The 21,415-nt window shown below is 43.5% G+C and overlaps 1 protein-coding gene across 1 annotated transcript in view; it reads right to left on the minus strand.

Annotated features, from left to right (window-relative positions):
• LOC134539814 (stalled ribosome sensor GCN1) overlaps positions 1–21,415 on the minus strand; it is a 151,126-nt gene that overhangs the window by 105,285 nt on the left and 24,426 nt on the right. The window contains exons 6-9 of the mRNA XM_063382099.1: positions 11,370–11,548; positions 8,820–8,919; positions 7,228–7,325; positions 4,259–4,414 (exon numbers count right to left, since the gene is read on the minus strand). Coding sequence (XP_063238169.1) covers positions 4,259–4,414; positions 7,228–7,325; positions 8,820–8,919; positions 11,370–11,548 — 533 coding nt within the window. The remainder of the gene's footprint in view (positions 1–4,258; positions 4,415–7,227; positions 7,326–8,819; positions 8,920–11,369; positions 11,549–21,415) is intronic.

The following is a 21,415-nucleotide window of genomic DNA, read 5'->3' on the forward strand; positions in this document are numbered from 1 at the left end:
TGTTAACAGGGCCAAAATTGCAGCAAGATATTTTTAATCTACTATTGAGCTTTCGTCTACATGTTGTAGTTTTCACGGCAGACGAAAAACAAATGTATCGCCAGATCCATGTCCATCGTCATCATCAGGATTATCAACGTATTGTGTGGCGCTCTAGTGACGCAGCTCCAGTCCAGGACTACAGGCTGAAAACTGTGACCTATGGAGTGTCTTCAGCCCCATTCTTGGCACTCCGCACTCTTAAGCAGCTGGCTGAAGATGAGAGAGAACAATTTCCCACTGCCTCTCGAGTGTTGTTGTCGGATGTTTATGTGGACGATGTTGTTACGGGTGCGCCGTCTGTGGACTCTGCAGTGGCCATGCAGCAAGAGCTCATCAAGCTTTTAGCGAAAGGGGGATTTCAACTCCGAAAATTCATGAGCAACCATCCGACACTCCTGAATTGGCTTCCTGCTGAGGATATTGAAACCCTCCAACCGTTAGCCTTGGATCAGGACAGCTGCACTGTAATCAAGGTACTGGGACTACAGTGGAACCCCACCTCCGACACATATTCATACAAGGTCCGAGCCAGCGCCTGCCCTGCGACAAAAAGGACAATTTTATCGAATGTGGCAAGGATTTTCGATCCTCTCGGTTGGTTGACACCTATCAGCATGTTTGCAAAATGTCTCATTCAAGTCCTTTGGGTTCAAAATCTCGACTGGGATGCAAAACCACCACCAAACATATTAGACAGCTGGAACAAGTTCAACAGCCAACTCCCTCTTCTGTCTGCACTCAACATCTCTCGCCTTGTCAGGGGAAAACAGGGCTGTTCCTATCAACTTCATGGATTTTCAGACAGTTCAGAATTGGGTTATGCAGCAAGTGTCTACCTTCGTGTGGTTGATGTTGATGGGACAATCACGGAACACCTGCTCGCTGGCAAATCTAAAGTAGCCCCTGTCAAGGCCCAGTCTCTACCTCGGTTGGAGTTGTGTGGAGCTCTTCTCTTGTCTCGGTTGCTTCGTCACATGATAAATGTGCATGGAATGGAACTTGAATTCACCTCCATTGTTGCCTGGACTGATTCACAAGTAGCCCTAGCGTGGATCCACTCTTCATCTCATGAGTTAAAAACATTTGTGGCAAATAGGGTTAGTGAGATTCAGGACCTGACCCCTTCAAGTTGGTGGAGGCACGTGCGTTCAGAACACAACCCTGCTGACTGTGGCTCACGTGGATTGTTACCTGCCCAGATACTTGACCACCACCTTTGGTGGACAGGCCCTGCATGGTTGACGTTACCTGCAGATGAATGGCCTGCAAGTGCTTCGTGTAGTGACATTTCCGATTTGGTCCAACAGGAGAAGAAGTCGTTGGCATTGGCAACTATTCTGTATACTGAAGACATTGATTCACTGGTCGAACGTTTCAGCAGTCTAATGAAGTTACTGAGAGTGACTGCCTATATTCTGCGTTTTGTTGCTAATTGTCGTCACTCACAAAGTGCTCGTGAATCAGGGACCCCGTGTCCTCGTGAGTTGGAGACTGCCTTAAATTTCTGGATACTTCGAGTTCAGTCGATGGTGTTCAAAGATGACCTGGCCTCTTTGAGAAAGAATAAGCGAACCTCACCACAGATACGGAAGCTTCATCCTTTCCTCGACTCTGATGGGTTTCTTAGGGTGGGTGGCAGGCTTGACCAGTCGAAGCTCCCGTTTCAACACAAACACCCGGCCTTGCTTCCTAAATCAAACCCCTTGACGAGCAGGATTATACAACACTATCACAACGTCAATCAACATCCCGGGATACAAGCACTTCAAAGTATTCTTAGAGAGAAATTTTGGATTCTCTCAGATAAGCAGGCAATCACCAGCTGTGTTCACCGCTGCTTGAAGTGTTTCAAGGCACAGCCACCCACTTTCACACCCCTCATGGGAAGTCTCCCGGCCATGAGAGTTCAGCAAGTGAAACCATTTTCGAAGGCCGGCGTGGATTACCTTGGCCCCTTTTTCATAAAACTGGCTCGTGTGCGCAAAGTCACTCTGTTGAAGGCCTATCTGTGTATATTTGTATGTTGTACCACTAAGGCGGTTCATGTGGAATTGGCGTCTGACCTGTCGACTGAGGTGTTCCTTGCTGCATACAAACGTTTCATCGCCCGCAGAGGGAGATCCTCTGACCTCTATAGCGATTGCGGGACGAACTTTGTTGGAGCCCACAACCAGCTGACAGAACTGCAACGCATGTTGTCATCCTCATCGCATCAGCAGACCATAGTGGATTGTTTGGCTCCTTTTGGAGTGAGGTGGCACTTCAACCCTCCAGCCGCTCCTCATTTCGGAGGCTTGTGGGAGGCTGCAGTTAAGGCGTTCAAGTCACATTTAAATCGGGTCATTGGTGAACAGATTCTCAGCTTTGAGGAGCTCTACACGGTCGTGGTCCAAGTGGAGGCCATACTGAATTCTAGGCCACTTTGTCCATTAAGTTCCGATCCCAATGATCTGCGTGCTCTCACCCCAGGACACTTCTTGACCATGGAGCCGCTGGTGTCGCATCCTGAACCCGAATTGGAACAGGTACAACTTAACAGACTGCAGCGTTGGCAACTAGTATCGCGGTTGCATCAGGACTTTTGGCACCGGTGGCACCGCGAATATCTGCACACACTGCAGCAGCGTTCGAAGTGGCAAGATCAAACGATAGCTATCACACCAAACCAATTGGTGTTGATAAAGGAAGATAGAGTACCCCCCCTGCAATGGAAGTTGGGACGCGTCCTGCATCTTCATCCTGGATCTGATGGTGTGCCTAGGGTCGCTACAGTGTGTACCACCTCTGGGAGTCTAAAACGCCCTGTAGTGAAGTTGTGCCCATTGCCTCTTGAGTAGTGTTGAAATGGGTCATTTCAAGGTGGGCGGAATGTTTGGAGTGTGTATAGTGTACATAGGTATTTAAGTATTTTTGCTGACTTTACGTGTGCAACAAATTTGAGACTGAACATTCGAACATTTGAATTCCCGCGCTGCACAAGTAGCAGCGCCACCCCTTCACAGTTGGCCACCATGGTTCCAGAGTTGGCAACGCTTCCAAGGTTGGCAGCGCGTCGAACTTCCGTCAGGAAGTCAGTTCATCGTGTGCTTTCGTGATGGTAAGTGTGGCTATCGGGCCCGCTCACCATTGTTTTTCGTCTCGTAACGCAATCCGTTGCAATCGTTGTTTGTACAGTCAATTATTTCGCGTGATGCGAACATGTATGTTTGTCAGATTATTGAGTTTTACTTTTTTGGATCATATTATCCTAACTAAAGTACAGATTTCTCGATCTCGACTCGATTCTCGAGAATTTTTAAATTGCTTTCTCGATCTCGTCTCGAATTCAAAAAAGTCTTTCTCGCACATGTCTAATATAAGGTATTAAATACTTTATTTATGGGTAAGCTGTGAATGATATTGATAATGTGTCAATGCAGGGAAACAAAAGCATCATGAATGTAAAATACATAGCTACCAAACTTAGTTGTTTTTGTTTACTCCAGTGAAGCACCATTAACATTTCGGCAACGAAGGACCGAACTCAATCCTATGTTACAAATATCATTAACTCAATACAGTGGAAAATTAACAGAAAAGCACACTCAAAATATTCACACCTTTAAATAAGTTACACTTGCGATGCCACCATCGCTCAATAACAAATTATATCCCCCCTCCCCTAAACACAGTTACATACACAACAACTTTCCATGATAATGTACCTACTGTCTTTCCACAGCACAATTTCCATTTTACTCAGCTACTTCAATTATTTTAAGTTTTTTAACAGGCGTTAATGATCATTGCCACATATTTCTCACAGTACAGCATTCGCAAACGACACATGTTTGTCTCTGTACAATAACAGCAGCAGGTTACCCTACGCCATGACTTGTGGTATGCAGTACTGTCATGCAGCACCGACAAGTTGTGAATAAGCAGCGCACCATGTTTTTTTCCAGCACACGTTTTACAAAAGATTGTGGTTGGTATATTACGGTAAATGTGGTCCCTATTTCGCAAGTGAATATGTGGTGCTCCTATCGTGAGCTTGCCTCCACGTACGCGAGAATAAAGGAACTTGGCATGCTTTCTTCGTCAACCTGCAATTGCAAAAAGTTTTCGTACAGATTTTCTCGAAATTTTTGGCTACCCCCTGATCAACCCTCTGACTTTAAAAGAGGTTCTACTAACCTACAAAATGCACAGAAAAACATTGGTGATGATAGCCTACCTGCGTCGGCTGGGCAACTGCCTTCTCCACAGTTTTCAAAAGATGAGGTACAAGCTCCACTCCTTGCGACAGGGTGTTGCCATTGAAGCATGCGGACATGCAACTGATGTATGCCGTGCGAACTGCCGCTGTAGATGTCTTCAGGCTGGTGCCTTTCTGAGAATGTATCACATAAACCCACGTTACTATCTGTGTCCAGCACAGCAGTATTAGTTTTAAACATGTAAACACGATGAGAACCAAAATGTCAACAACAAGAAAAAATTCACATGCCATAAACTTAGTGTAATATTAATGATGTACTAATTTTGTTTAATAAATCATTTATTATTAATTATAGGCAACTTTCAGTAACTGTAAAAATAACAGATGGTAATTCAAATCTGTTTTATCAACTTTACTTTTAAGTTTATTGCAATCAATCAAATGTTTTATAAATTATTTGATTTTCACATGCCATGAACATTTCATTGTGACAATCAAGAACCAATATATATTTCTAGGTTTTAACTATCAGCCTTTATTAATTAGTCTGAGAAGGAAACAATTGTATGTTACTATAGCTTTCATAATGTCGTTAATCTGTAGGGGTGTGTGAATATTCGTAAACACGAATAGTTGCGAATAGTAACTGACGAACTATTCGCATTCGTAAGTCGAATAGCAAAATTTAAAATTGTGAATACCGTATTGGCCCAAATATATGGCGACCTGCAGTTTCAGGAGACCAAACAAATGTAAAAATAATTTTGGTAGAAATTAACGTGAAAATTCATTAGACATACATTTTGTGTTGATAAATCCTTTATGCATTTATGTATACCGCATTTAACTTTCCGTTTCACTTAAGCTACGTATTGTATGTTAAACGTAACAAAGCAAACAAAGAATTCAGCTGGCCGGAACAAAACAAGTGGCTAGATGCCATGGTGAAGCATATGGCCATGAATAACTTCGGTGACGTGACCGCGAAGATTTGTCCATATTACTCTCTGACAGAGAGTCTCTGTCCTATGAATTTTAAAGAATAATCATGTTGTTTGAATGGTTTTTACATAAATAAAGAGTGGATTACTGTGAAATTATTAAAATAGTTTTTGAAGCAACGTACCAAATTCCTGTAAATATGGCGTCTTCGTGCGTGTTCGGCAATGTTCGTTTTACAACAAAGAAATATTGTGGAAAGACAGTTGGCAGCCGTGAATTTCCAAACATTACATCCAAAATGTTCTTAACATTTTCTATTTGTAAACGTAAACAAATCGTTCTGAAAATAGCTGTGATATTTTAGTACAAATATTTCCGTTAAATATATGAAATTAAATTACCGTCAATGTTAACACTCGATTGTACACAAAGTACAAATATGAATTGTGTAATAAAAGGTTGCCATTTTGAGATGCTTCAACATACACATTTTTACTCAAGAACAAATATTTTAATTTTCAACTTTAAACAATTGTGAATTACTGCAATATTGGGTGGATTTATGGTTTTCCCCGTGTGAGGTAACAAAGTTTTAGTTAATATAAAAAATCGTGAACATTTTGTTTAACAATGTTTCTAATGTAGCTTTCAGCTTGGAATTAATGTTTGCGGTGCTGACGTCGTGGGTGCGAAAATAAGGCGACTTCCAATTTTCTCATCTCTTATTTATGTAAAAATGGTCGCCTTATATTCGGACCACGACTGTATTTACATGGCTGTTATTTTTTTTTTCTCGTGGTGGTTTCAAGAGCTTCTGTTTTCACCATCTTCTAATGTAATTTCCAAAGTATTTATACATTCTTACTTACATAAACGCAATGTATTTTTAAAAGGTTCATTTCAAGAAAAAAAACCAAACCAAAATCATCCTACATTAAACCAAATTGTTTCAAAAGCCAGTCGGTAAACATAAACACTAAACCATTTCCAAACGAATATAGTTAGCAGGAATGCCAACGACTATCGCAGTTTTGATGAACGGTTGCAATAGTTTACAAAACCGTTAAAATTAACGGTTTCAAATATTTTATTCAATTATAACCTTTTTATATACTCATATTGAGTATTGACAATCACGGAGTTTTTCCAGTCATTATATTAGAAGTACAATGAAATTAATTTCCCATGCTACTCATTTTTTTTTATCCAAATTTTTCCATTGTGGTAACCAAAAGGAAAAACAATAGATAACAATTATTAAATATTATTATATATGAAATAAAAATTCATTTCCTCAATAACTCTTAAAAATACTAAGTGAACCTTTTTTTTTTTGTGGTTTCATTCACAGAAAATATCTTGTATAAACTAAATCGATGGCTTCGAATGAAAACCTCGTATCTCAATTTTTGGACGAAAATACGTTTTTTATGTTTTGGCTGGAAAACCTTGTGTCTCACAAAATGTTTGGCTGAAAGAAATAAAATGTGCATCCTACTGCTTTCTATCGGGAGAAAAAAAAACCACGTATATCAGTAGGGGAACGAAAGAAACCGTTTTTGTCTCTGCTGTAAAATTTGCATTTTATGAGATACAAGGTTTTCATTCTAAGCCATCGAAATATATTATATGAAAACCCGCCATTGTTCAGTGTGGTAACATATTAAAAAATATATATATATATATATTACAACTATTCGACTTCGAAACTATTCACATTCTATTCGAAAATTTTACTATTTGATTCGAAAATATTCGACCATCACAATTCACTATTCGCACACCCGTATTAATCTGTAACAAATTTTATTTCCTGGTCCTTTTTTTCTATTATTATTGAAAACTGAATTGGTTATAACTATAAGTTAAGTTAGACCAGTGAATCCATATGTACAATGAAATCCTGTAATTTCATTGTTCAATCAACTACCTGAATCATTTATCTTCACCCTTTGCTTTAATGGGATATTACTCTGATACACAGTTGATGAAGAATAAATACTAATACCTATTTTAATAAAGATGAATTATACATAACTAACCTTCAACCATTCGACAACCTTGCTCGGAACTTCATTACTGAACTTGGCGCACCACAAGGAGAACATTTCGAGTGCTTGGATGAGTGTTTTCTCATGAACTGGCAAAACATAACACACACACACATCCTCAGTTCTAAGTCACAAGTCACTGGAGAAGACCAACTGAAACAATGGTGCATGCAGAAGTTTATCTAGTTTGCAAATGATCACAACACAGGTGGAGGAAGATCTAATCACAAGAGGGAGGCGGTGACCTCAAGCTTATACCTTCCTGCACAAACACCAGCAATGGAAACATCTGAATAGCTCATAGCTTGTACTTTAGGGCAATGTCAGGTATTACGACCTCTAGACAGCAAATTAAAAGAGTACATCGTCAGGGTGGCTAAAAATACCAGTAAAATATTTTCAGACTATTTTTTAGATTAGAACTTTTTCAAGACATTTAAATAAAAATTTTCTTACCACTTTTTATACCACACGATCATTTTTTATGCTTAATAAGACAAATATAATAATACATACAATACGTAATTTCCAATTCACAGGAAGGTGCTGACTTTTGCATAAGAACGCTAAAACCTTTTTAGAGATATTATCCACATGATTCAAATAAGACAGTTACAGACTAAGTTTACTTAATGTGCGACTATAAACTGACGCAAGGCTTCAAACTACTTAGGTCTCAATAAACCCAAAAATTTAATCAACACTATTACATTTCTTCTGGTAAAAAAATAAACACAAACAAGAAACTCAGCTTTGAAGTAAGTATTCTGATTTAACTACCTGGCGTCTTGAAACCTACAAATAACACATAATTAGGTATAACTTGTTACATTACAACAATGCATAATGAAAATTTTAAAAATTCAACGAGAGGAACTGTTAACCACATAAGAAAAATTTATTCATAATAAAAACCAAAATCAGATTGTTCAGTATTACGGTATTTCCAAGAAAATACTGCGACACCAAAAAGGAAAAAGTTTGTGATTATAACACTCTTATTTCTAGGTTTAACAGTTTTGATAAAAACCATCCAATTACATAATAAGAAAATAGCTAATTAATTGATATGTTAAAATATATTACTGATTTAAAAAAAAAATTACAATAAAATATTATCTATCAAATATGCTAAGCTCAGAATATTTTGGAGTCCAGTGGCAAATTATGGTGAATTAACTTACTAATACAGGGATTGCTACAAGCTTGGAAATTCGAAATACCCTGACGTTTACAATTTTTCTAGACTTGAAACATCAAGCGTGGGTGGCATTGCAGGCCACTGCCACCCCAATTTTACGAAATATTTTTTTTTTTTAAGAGTTGAGGCATTTTAGTAACGCAGTATATCGGCCTTACTGGGCCAGTCTGAAATGTCACACTGTCATCATCACTCTTTGGCAAACACTGTACGTACTGTCTGACTCCACTTGCACATATGCACAACATGCCTATAAAACTAAAAAAATGAACTGTTCCTCTGGTAGATTCTGAAGAAGAGTATTCAAAACAGTAGTGCAAGCGTTGAGAAGCATCACTGTACTAGGTACGTGTCAGTGCACACGGCCGAGCCATCTATGTACCTTCAATTTCCAGAACCTTGATGAAATGATCAGCAGCAAAGGATGCCAGCTTGTACACACTGCTCCCCGTGACGGCATTGTGGCTGAGGCTTCCTGCTCCCTGCAACGACAACATCACTGTAGTAACTGCGTGATCACTTCACATCGTTATCAGCCCGGGCAAGTATTCAAAATTTCAAATATTAACAGGAATAATTTACTGTTAGCATTCATTTTGATTTTAAATAAGGGTTAAAACAAAATAACCTTTGTTCATATTCAAAGTGTAGTGAAGCTGTTACATATCACTTCGTATAACTCTTGATCTCAATTTAGATCATTTCGATCAAGAGTCATTACTCATTATCGTACAACATAAATGCATTGCTTATAAACACTATAAACTAGGTTGAAAATGGAGTTTATGAATTGTTGTTGGCACTGACAGTCAAACAATACAGTTACCGGGCATCATGTGGATTTCAAAAAAAAATACTACCTACTTTAGCAGTTATCATGGTGCCACTTTCGGAAAATTTTTTACATAGCTTTTCGTTTCAAGGCCCATAGACCCCAAAACCATGGTTCAGAAAGCCGTAAACAAGAGCGGACTAAAGTGGGCACAAGTGACACATCTCACGAGCAGATCATGAAGTTTTTCAACTAAGCAGAGTTTAGAGAGGCAGTAATTAACAGTATCCCTAAGGTGGCTTAAGTGGCACAGCTACAAGGCAGAGCATGTGGTTTCTAACTAAGCTGTTCCCATTGCCTTTTAACTATTTAACGAAAACAAAATTCATGTATAAAGTATAGCCTTGAAATCACAAAAAATTATTTCAAAAAAATCCGAGTAAAAGATGCATACAGAACTATACACAAGTATATATAGAAAATATGGGTGACACTTGAAAGGATGAAATTTTTTTCAACTTTTTCTAGGGATATTGGTTTTTATTACAGTAGAACCCTGTTATAATGTTCCTGCATATACCGTATATACTCGTGTATAGCGCGCCCTTTTTTCCCCTCAAGTAAAGGAAAAAAATAAGGATGCGCGCTATACACGGGAAAAAAAATTTTTTTTGGGGGGGGGGGGGGGGGGGGAGTGGAAGTCGTTAACTGCCGGGTGACGGGTGACGTTTCTGGCCAGCCCCCACACATACGCACAAGCAACAAGGCCTCTGTTTCACACACACACACACACACACACACGCACACGCGCGCGCAAGCTCGCACATCATGGTCTCTTGTTTATTTTTAGACCTCCCCCCTTTACAGAAAGCCAGCTCAGAAGCTAGTAAAAAGAGAGAGAGAGAAAGAGAGAATGTTGTCACCAGTTCCCCCCCCCCCCCCCCGGCAACTTCTTCGCTTCCTCCATTCCTCACCGGTGAGTCATCAAGTTCTCCGCGCCAGCTTAGCAACGTAGCGCGGCACGCCTCCCTCCCTTCCTTCCTTCCACGTACCAGTTGTGACGATATAGCGCTTCATTATCTTCCGTTTAGACAGCAGAGTTTATGTATTTTCCTGACGCATCACCACACATCAATTTAAATAATCAGGTACCACAAAATGTTAGTAAAATTTATTTATGGGGGAAAAAAAAATTTCAATTTTTTTTCTCTTTGGAATTAGTTGCAAAAATCGTGGTGCGCGCTATACACGAGGGCGCGCTATACACGAGTAAATACGGTAATGTTTTCCTGCTTATAATGTCATATTTTTAAAGTCCCAATATTTCCCCCATAAGGACAATGTATTTATTTCCTGCATATAACGTTCATAAATAGTGTAATTTCCTGCTTATAATGTTTGCTTTCTAACATTAAATAAATGGGGAAAAAATGTTTTAAAACCAAATTATTCCAACACTTACGATAAAAAGTTTCCTTTATGTATGTTTATGTTTACAATCACTGCCATACAATACATGAAGTTTGTTAAAATACAATTTTATGCAATATACTGAAGGTACACAATGTTCATAGTTACGTGTCAGTTGGCACCCTTAGTCAACTCTTCTCTTCCTTGCCATTCCAGTGGGTATTCAGATGCATGTACATAGTCCTACGATATTTAAGTTGCCAACCATTGAGCAAGGCATAACTAAAAGTGTTTTCTATTGCTTACAAATAATTTTTTTTTTCATTCATACGTAGGAATCCCAAAATTAAACATTTTCAGGTGGCGAAGGAGTAGACATTCTCACTCTTAATGTTGTCGTCATGAATCGTGAGACAATTTTACAAAAAAATGTGGCAGTGTATTTTTAAAGACAAACAAAATTTAACCAGGGAACAAGACGAAGTTGAAAAATTGTTGGCTTGTTTCAGAAAATTCATGTATCAAGTATACTATCTTTGGTTTTAACATTAAAGTTGTTTACATAGCTTGGTGAGTCCATTGGTACAAAGCTCGAACATTGTTAAGTGCTAAATTGAGATTTCCTGCTTATAACGTTTTCCTGCTTATAATGTTTTTTTCTTGTACTCCCTTGAAAAACATTATAACAGGGTTCTACTGTATATCGTAAATCCATAGAATGTGGAATGTCGCCTGACACAATGAACCCACCTCCAGCACACTGATCTTGTGGGTGGCGACGGTGAGCTTGCCCTCGGAGCCGTGGAACACGTCGAACAGGTGCTGCAGGAGGGACTCCAGCGCGCCGGCGTCGCTGCACTGCTGCGCGAGGCTGCGGCACGCGAACACGGCCTCCTCCCGCGCCAGGTCGTCCTTCGCGTGCAGGTTCGCTGTCCGCACACACGCAAACAAACAAGTCAGGTAACACTTCCAGGAGCAGGCGTATCCGTCCCAAGCTGGAACGCACGGTGTCTACCTGCTGAAAGAAATTTTCACTGACATTTTTGAGTCTCAATTGCAACCAACCACACATAACTAGGGACAAGATACTATGGTTAACTGCAATAAAACATAAACAACACTGAAATGTCGGCCAATACACCATATAACAATAAATCTGCAAAAATTAAATCATTCATGAATATATTAGAAACTAAATATAAAATAAGGTAGGGATGGGGCAAAGAAAATTAACTTTCCAATCCAATTATTCTGAATATTTTAACACAAGATACACACTAAAATAATACAATTTTGAACATTAAAGAGCAAAAAATATTTTTGAATTGTTTTATTATTTCATATGTTAAAAGGAATTTTGATGTTATGTCATTTTTCTTGCAATTCACCATAGAATTTTGTTTGTATTAGTGATAAGTCACATTCCAATTTTCTCGAATCTGAATCTCGAATTAAGAGTATCTTGAATAGTGGTGCACCGATATGACTTTACCGATTACCGATTATGAGAGCAATAATCGGCAGATACCGATTCAGTTACCGATTATAATGAACAAATTTTTTAAAGTGTAATAATGCACACAAAATTTTTTATTCCCATGTGAATTTAATAACAAGATTAGGTAAAATTGAGAATACAGTTATAATAACAGTATAAAAAAATATAAAATACATATTAGTAGTGATGGGTCGAGTCACCCTATTTCAGCATCGAGTCGAGTTCGAGTAAAACAAAGAAATTTATCTTCGAGTCGAGCTCGAGTCGAACTCATAGAAATTTGTCTTCGAGTTGAACTCGAGCCAAACTCATGGAAATTTGTCGAGGTTCAAGTGGCAGAATGATGAGCGAAATAAATATAAGTTAAATATTTCTCAATATAATATAATTATTGAAGGTTGCACTACACATTTTGATTTTTTGTCTTTTTTTTATCTTCATACTGACACTTAAGTAAAAATGCACATCCAAGTGACGAATCAGACTTGAAGTTGTTGATGACGGAGTGTTGTAAAGTTTTTTGCAGCACTTGAATCTAGCTGTCTGATGATCAATTTTTTCAAAAAATTCCCTAATCTCTGCTCTTGATTTCTGTTCGTCACTTTGTGACGTCCCAAGCCATTTAAACATATCCATTCCACTAATACTAAACCGTTTATGATTAATACGACGCCGGCGATGCAAACATTACTTTCAAGTTTAAACACAAACATCAACAGCCTCAATTTTCCGTTCGGCCATGGAAAACTGGTTGGAGATTTCAATTATTGTTGATATCGATTTGTCAAAGTGGCAACATTCCCTGGCTGTAAGATGACTTACATAGGCCATTGGCCCTGAGTTAAAATGGCGGCTATCTAGTGTTTAGTAGTAAATATTATTTACTTCCAAAGCTGCCCAAATATTAACGATGTTCGCGGTCTTGTTCATGACTGAATCTAGAGAACATTTTTTAATTCCGTTAAGTTAAATAAAGGTATTTTGTTGGAATTAGAAATATTAAGTGCATATTGAATGATGGGATGCACTGTTTGCGGTTATACACGATCGAAAATAAATAATATTCCGACCTTATTTTCAAGGTTTTCAGTGTTGGATCAGAGGTTTTCCACTAGGTAGGCCTAAATAATACATTTTATTTTAAAGTCCATGGTTTCAGATAAGTACCTTCACGATTGGAAATTGTGCAACATTATGGTCGAGCCAAAAACTAAACTTTGACGAGACTCGAGGACACGATCTTAATCAACTCGGTTTTCGAGTCGAGTTTAGTTTCGCCGGCTCGACTCGACTCGCTCGATTTTTCGAGTCTCGACCCATCACTGCATATTAGTCATTGAAAGGGGAAATTAAATTAAATTCTATTTAAATATTTGTTATTGTAAACAACTTGAACTACAGTCTAATAATTGTAATTTACAATGGGTAAGTTTTTGTTGCGGAAAACTAGCATTATAATCGACTATCACATAAGGTTGCATCAAGAAATTACCGTTTAACAATGTAAACATGCTGCTTTATTTTGTTCACTTGAGTTTATAGAAAAATGTTTCCACACTTCACTTTTTTTCTCCCTACTCGCCATCTCACTATAATTATATAAAAATGACTAAAAACCAATTCTAGCACATGTGATTTTATTTATGTTGACTGAATATATAAAATTATAAATACTTTTTCACTTTTCACGTCACATACAAATAACAAACGGATAATGTTACCAAAGACGCCCATAACGAGTTTGTAAAACCCAGTGATAAACTCTGAAAGGTATCGGGACCACGATTTTGAACCGCTACTACGACTCGAAAAGATAGATTGTCATAGAATCCACTGCAACTGTTTGTGGTATTTTGATTGCGTGCCATCTATTTTACTTCTCTGGCTATACGTAATGTACAAGGCCACTAAACAAAAGACGAAACGTAAATAAACGTGTAAGAAAAATGCATTTTTTATTGTTTGGCTGGGTTCACAATTGAAAAAATAACAGTAACAGTAACAGTAGGTCGTGTGCATAGGATATGAACGCCATGTTTCATAACCTAATGATTCACAATAGCAGAAAGTTGGTCGTGTGCATGGGAGCGAGGTCGTGCGCATAGGAGTGAAATGAATATATTTTATTTCGGTCGCGTACGCATGGCACAACAGCCAATGAGAGAAGAGCAGGATGCGTTTTTGGCGGGAATAGAAATATGTTTATATTTATTAACCATATTGTTGACGTGCGACGTGCCGTGCACGTCTATAATCACGAAGCCGTCAGCCCCTTCCTTCCTAAACACGTGTGCGCGCCGCCGCCACTGACGGCCGCGACAGCAGTCACCGTCCGGCCACCACCGCGTCGCCGTTGCCAGGGCAACCACGCTGCGTCCTTGGTTGCCATGCCAACCAGCTGGGTGCGCGCGCACACTCCTACCGGCCGCCACCCCTCGCCAACCCCTCTCCCGCCAGGCCAGCCGAGTGCGAGCGCAGCTTCCCCCTCCTCACCCAGCACCGCCTACTGGCCGCCACCCCTCGCCCACCCCTCTCTCGCCAGGCCGAGCGGGTGCGCGCGCAGCCTCCCCCTCCTCACCCACCTCCGTCTGCCCAGCCGCCTCCACCCGCCTTCCCCTCACCATACAAGCCGAGGTCCGTCCAAGTCACGTAGGCCGGCTGGAATTCCTGGAAGCGCCCGTGATTCTTGGAACCCTCGGCCCTTCCTACGTCACGCCCTGGCCCTCAGGAGGGGTATATAAGGCCGGCCTTTGGGCCAGGTCAGGAAGTCAGAGAGGCAGGCGAGTCGAGGAGAGGGAGAGGGAGACCTTTGCATCTAAGCTGTGTGTAGCACTTTCAGTGCTACCCAGCGATTCTTGAAAGGTAGCCTGTGCACTCAGTGTGCGCAGGCAGGTAATCTGAGCTACGGTAAGCAGGTAAAAGTATTTTATTACTGACGACCAACGAGCCCTGTGACACCCGGGGAGTTAGATCCCCTACAGCCTAGCCTGAACCCGGCTAACTTAGCCCCGGGGGACGGTCAGTGGGTGCGCTAGGGTGTGAGGCACGGACTTCATAATGACGACGGAAATCGACGAAATGACGTCCTCCCCTCAGGAGGGAATGAATGACGGTGACTGGCAGACAGTCGCCACTAAGAAGGCAAAGAGGTCGCACCATGAGATGGCGGCCTCTACCTCCGACCAGCAGGCGGGCCCCGCCACCCCCACTCAACAGCCGCCTGCGGCAGCGACCAAGGCTCCTCGCGTCAAGCCACTCTTCGTGTTTCTTGACCAGGGGCACCAATACCCGCGTGTATACCATGCGCTGAAAAACGCTCTCACCGAGCGTTTTACATGTACCAACCGCGGCAAAGACGAACTCATGGTGCACACCGCCTCCATCGCGGACTACGCACGCGCGATTAAGGCCCTTCAGGCCATTGGGGCACAGCATTCGGTGCTCTTGCAACAGCACGAAGTGCCGAAGAAATTCGTGCTGCGCGGCGTCCACCGACACACGCCGACGGACTTCCTGCAGGAGGAGTTCGCCGCCCTAAACCTGCCTGTCCAGAACCACTGGTTCCTGGAAAACAGGCAGCGGCGGGAAAAGTGCGACGCCCTCGTCATCGAGGTCCCGCAATCGTGCGACACGGCTCGCATACAGGCTCTGCGCGAGTTCGCAGGAATGCGGATTCGCGTAGACGACTACCGACGTCCGAAGGGCCCGGCGCAGTGCAGCAACTGCCAGCGTTTTAATCACGTTGGCAAGGGCTGCAGTGCGGCACCAGTCTGTCGATGGTGCAGCGGCCAGCACAGCGCCACTGACTGCCAGAACGGGGGTAAACAAGAGCACAAGAAGTGTGCCCACTGTACCGAGCAACACTGCGCCAACTTCAAAGGGTGCAGTGCCTACAAGAAGGAGACGCGGAGGCACCTTCCCCCCCAAGAGCGTAAGAAGCGGGAGCAGCAGTCCCGCCGCGACATGCGTGACAACATGCGCGCCACGGACCAGCCCCAGCCACCTCAACAGCGGGCACCACAGGGGCACCACGCCCCCCCACGACACAACCCCTGGGGCCCACCGCCGCCGTGCTTCGGCGACTATCTGGCGCAGGCCAGTGGGAGCCGGTTTGCGCCCCTGCAGCAGCACTGGGAGCCCAGCCACAATGAGCTGGACTACCCAGTGCTTGCCAACAACCCGTGGCAGAGGAAGAAGGGGTTCAAGAAGAACCCCACGGGCCACAAAAATGGCCAAGGAAAGCCCCCGCGCCCCGCCCAGGACAGGCCCCGACAGCCTGCCCAGGACAAGCTGGCAGCCACCAAGCCAGCTCCAACACCGGCGAAGAGGACGCCAGCTCCCGCACAGCCGCAGGCCGCACCTGAGGCTGCCATGGCTGTTGACGCAGCACCAAAGCTGCCAACTGCCCAGCCGACACCCCCCACCAGCACACTGGCGCCGCAGCTCGCGGACATCCAGGCGGTCATCTACTCCCATGAAGCCGTTCGTGGAGACGTCCGACTGCAGAGCGCCATCGGCCCTCTGTGCCAGCTTCTGGTCATCTGGCTGGACACATCCAAATCCATGGCCGACAAAATACGAGCCACCACGGATTGCGTATGTGCGCTTGCTGTCGTCATAAATGACCAGCCTTAACTCGGCCCCGAGTTGCAACACAACCCTGGCCACTAGACATAAGTTACATTCCCTCCTATTCTGGAATGCACACGGCCTTAAAAATAAATTACCGGAACTTATTAACCACCTGGATAAACATAAAATAAAAATAGCTGCGATCAATGAAACTCATTTAAAACCGACAGACAGGCTGACAATATTAAATTATGTCATACATAGGCGCGACCGAGACGCACGAGGCGGCGGAGTAGCCCTTGCTGTACACACTAGTGTACAACACACTGCCTGCCAGCTCCCTGATTTCCAACAACTGGAGGCTATAGGAATTAATTTAAACATAAATCGGCAACAAATTAAATTAATTGCAATGTACGCCCCACCAGGCAGGTCCCTCAGCGAGGCAGATCTGGATACTTTATATGGAGCGGCCCCGAGCTTCCTTGCTGTAGGCGATATAAATGCCAAACACATAGAGTGGAACTGCAGGCGCGCTACAGCGAACGGCAGACTACTCTACACTCACCAACTCAACAAAAACTACACTGTACATGCTCCCTCAGAGCCCACACATGACTCTGGTCGACTGAACGACATGCCTGATATTTTAGATATCGCCCTGAACAAACGTGTCAACACGGGATTCGAACTCGAGGTTGTACACGACATGTCATCGGATCATTTCCCTGTTCATTTAATATTCGATGACGCAAATATAGACTCCAACCAGCCACGAAAAATCAGGGACTATAAAAACGCGGACTGGCAACAATTTAAAAACTACTTAACGATAAATCTCCCAGACGCGGCCGAAATAACCATTGAAAACAGCGATAATTTAAATTCCGCGATATTAGAACTAACAGGAAAAATCCAGGATGGTATTAGCAAGTGCATCCCAGAAAAGGAGGTTAGGTTAGCACACGACGAGCTGCCAGAATACATCCGCAGCTTGATTTCACAAAAAAATCGACTGCGGCGTGAATACACACGGCGTCGTACTCAAGAGACGAAACGCCGAATAAACGAACTACAAACAATCATTTCAGACGAAATCTCACTCTGGCGAGGCAGCCAGTGGGAAACTAAAATCGCGCGACTCGACACCCAGGACGGAAGTGCCTGGACAATGACGAAGCGGATTTTAAATAAATCGGACAAAATCCCGCCCCTTGAAACAAACAATGGCGTAGTTTTTCAGCCCCGTGATAAGGCACAAGCTTTCGCCGACACACTGGAAGCAGCATTCCAGCCCAACATGCAGCCCTGCGATAGGATATTCACGGAGCAAATTTACCGTGAACTCCGTGTTAAATTGCGACTGCCCACAACCTCTGAGCCATTACTTACACAGGCGCAAGAAATAAAGTGCGCGATCAAAAAAATGAAGCCGCGAAAAGCTCCCGGGAATGACGGCATACAGGCTGTTGTTCTCAAACAACTCCCGAACGAAACACTCGAATATCTAGCCGAGTGCATAAATGCAATGTTCCGGTTAAATATTTTTCCCTCACAGTGGAAAGAAGCTAGAGTTATAGTCTTCCACAAGCCAGGTAAAAATAAAACACTGCCAAAGAATTACAGACCTATCAGTCTGCTAAGTACTGTGTCTAAAGTCGTGGAGAGTATTATACTACACAGACTTAATGTCCACATTCACGAGAATAACATACTGCCGAATGAACAGTTCGGCTTTCGCAGTACACACTCGACAGTACATCAGCTAGTGCGCCTGACTGAAGAAATCACAAGCGCATTTAACGTACAGGATTACGTAGTTGCTACGTTTATAGATGTAGAGAAAGCCTTCGACAGAGTATTCCATGCGGGGCTAATCTACAAACTCTACCAAACAGGATTTCCAGACTGTTATATTAAACTAGTCGCGTCCTATTTAGCAGACAGAACCTTTAGAGTATCTACTGAAGGAGCTCTATCAGACATAAAACAAATAAGAGCAGGTGTACCGCAGGGAAGCATCTTAGGCCCTGTACTCTTTAATATATATGTCAGTGACATGCCACGCCCCGCACACCGACTAGTAAAGCTGGGCTGTTATGCAGATGACACAGTGCTGTATAGCAGGTCCCACAACCTCCAGCTAGCTACCAACAGACTGCAAGTCGCGCTCACTGAGTTCGAACAATGGTGCACGACTTGGCGTATAAAAGTAAATACAACAAAATCAGAGATTATTGTATTTACTCGTAAAAATCTCCCGCCTGTAGAACACAGGCCGCAAATACGTTTGTTTGACGAACAAATACCGCATAAGGATGTAGTGAAATATCTAGGTGTTCACATGGATAGGAAACTACTCTGGCGCAATCACATTGACACTAGGCGAGCGCAAGCGCAGGCTAGGATCAGTGCACTCTACCCAGTAATGAGTAGACGATGCGGCAGCAAGGTTAAAACCGGCCTACTGCTGTACAATGCTCTAATACGCCCAATAATTACGTATGCAGCCCCAGTCTGGGCAACAGCTGCCCCCACACACCTAATAAAACTGCAGCGGATTCAGAATAGGTGCATTCGAATCGCCACAGACGCCCCACGATACTGCCCTGTAGAAGCATTGCATCGTGAAACCGAGTCGGAGACTTTGCAAGACTTTTACACTCGTACAACACAAACTTTTTACGATAAATGCGTAAATAGTTTAAATCCGCATATTTCCTCACTCGGAAATTATGATCCCGACGAAACACAAAAATACAAACGCCCGAAATCCATCCTGGCGCACCGACCACCGTAGTGGCCCGTGATTGGCTGGAAGCTCCGGCCAATCACAGCGCACCTGCGCTCGGCCGAGGCCCGACCCCGGCAGGGCGGTTGCGGACTGGCGAGAAAATTCTGCTTAAGAATCGCGCAGTTTTTACACTCGTATTTCTGGCAGCTCCAGACTTAGTATTAAGTATTTTAATTTTTAAGACATAACTTTAGTCCTAATAGTAGCATTAAGTAATAGAATTCTGAACATGTGCCTGACCACGTACTGCAGTGCAAATACGCAACATTGGACTAGCCAATGATTGACATGCTCAGGCTGGCAGCACATTGTGACAGAATTAAATCCTCCCGCACCACCCAGACACACCAGCGATTTGGCCCAGCGGGGCTCTAATGAATTTTTGGCCCAGCGGGGCTCTAATTAATTTTTGGCCCAGCGGGGCTCTAATAAATACACCAACACGCAAATTCCCCATTATTATAGGAATGTTTATTTCTCAATTATTAAGTGAGCAGACTCACTATCGATGAATAGGTGTCCGACCATGTGCCTGACCACGTCCTGCGGTGCAAATAATCAACATTGGACTAGCCAATGATTGACATGCCCAGGCTGGCAGCACAATGTGTCGGGCATACATGGCTGTGGTAACTGGGGCAACCTGGGTGCTGCGGCCATATAACTTATAATTGTAAGATGTACTTTTTCTTTTCTTTCAGCTCACCTGGCTGGCTGGCAGCCTGGCGGGAAACGACGAAAGTCGCCCCCTAAAAACCAGTCATGCCCAAACCCCCAAATGCGGACAAAAATGTCCAAGTGCCCGCCCTTGCTTAGTAGATATTTTCTACTCTTCCAACTCTTCTTCCTGAGCCATCCTTCTATTCCCGTAGCCAACCCGCATGTAATTAATGCATGAAATTTTGCATCCCGCATGTAAGTGCCCAGGGTTTTCCCTGTGTCTATGCAGGTTTTACCTGGGCCCAACTTATCTAGTTTTAGTCTAGAATAGTCAGTGAGGGGAGTTAGTCATGGCGCCAATCGCTGCCATGGCTGGCCAATCCCCCTCCTAGCACACGATGCATGCACCCTCTCCCGCATGGCTAACCCCTGCATGATTAGAGCGTATAGGCTTCGGCCTGAGACGCACTTAGAGTCTGTCCCTAATCCAGACCCCTCCCAAACACACTTAGTTTTAATTTAGGTTAGGAAAAAAAAAAAATCAGGAAGTCAGTCGGTGCCCTCGAGGCACCACTGGCAGCCGAGCCTCGCTCACCGCGCCTTCAACCGCTCACCGCGCCTTCAACCGCTCACCGCGCCTTTGTTGGCAGCCGAGCCTGCCAGCCAAGAGCAGAAGACCGACAACCGAGTCCGCGAGTTAGTGTGTATCGGGAGGCTGTCGGTACCAACCGCGAGTACTCGTAATAAATCTCGTACCGCATATCTGAGAGTGTCCTTTCGGGGTGAGGGAGAACCTCGGGGACCTATCCCGCCGCCAGCCAGCCAGCCAGCCAGCCAGCCAGCCAGCCAGTCTGCCAGCCAGCCAACCGCCTGCCTGCCAGCCAGCCAACCGCCCGCCTGCCAGCCAGCCAATCGCCCGCCTGCCAGCCAGCCAACCAGCCAGCCAGCAAGCAGGTCAGCCCTACTACTGGGAGACCGCAGAGCCAAACCAGCCGCAGCCCGTAAGTAGGCATTCGACGAGGGACACTGGGAGCCACTTTCAGGGCATCCCAAGGTGGGGGAGAATCCTACCTAACCCTCTTAGGAACCTCCAGCCAGAAGTTACTCGCGCCAGTCAGGCCGATCCCTTCTCACCCAGGCAGCAAACTAAAGATTGGCGCTTAAGGCCATTCTGGAGGAGCCAGAGAAGAGCCAGCCACGCGACAATTAGTGGCGCCCAACGTGGGGCCAACTATAGGACTTGTCAGTAGACGGCCACCCACAGCTGCCCCC

This window comes from Bacillus rossius, chromosome 16 (genome assembly GCF_032445375.1).
Source record: "Bacillus rossius redtenbacheri isolate Brsri chromosome 16, Brsri_v3, whole genome shotgun sequence".
NCBI lineage: Eukaryota > Metazoa > Arthropoda > Insecta > Phasmatodea > Bacillidae > Bacillus > Bacillus rossius.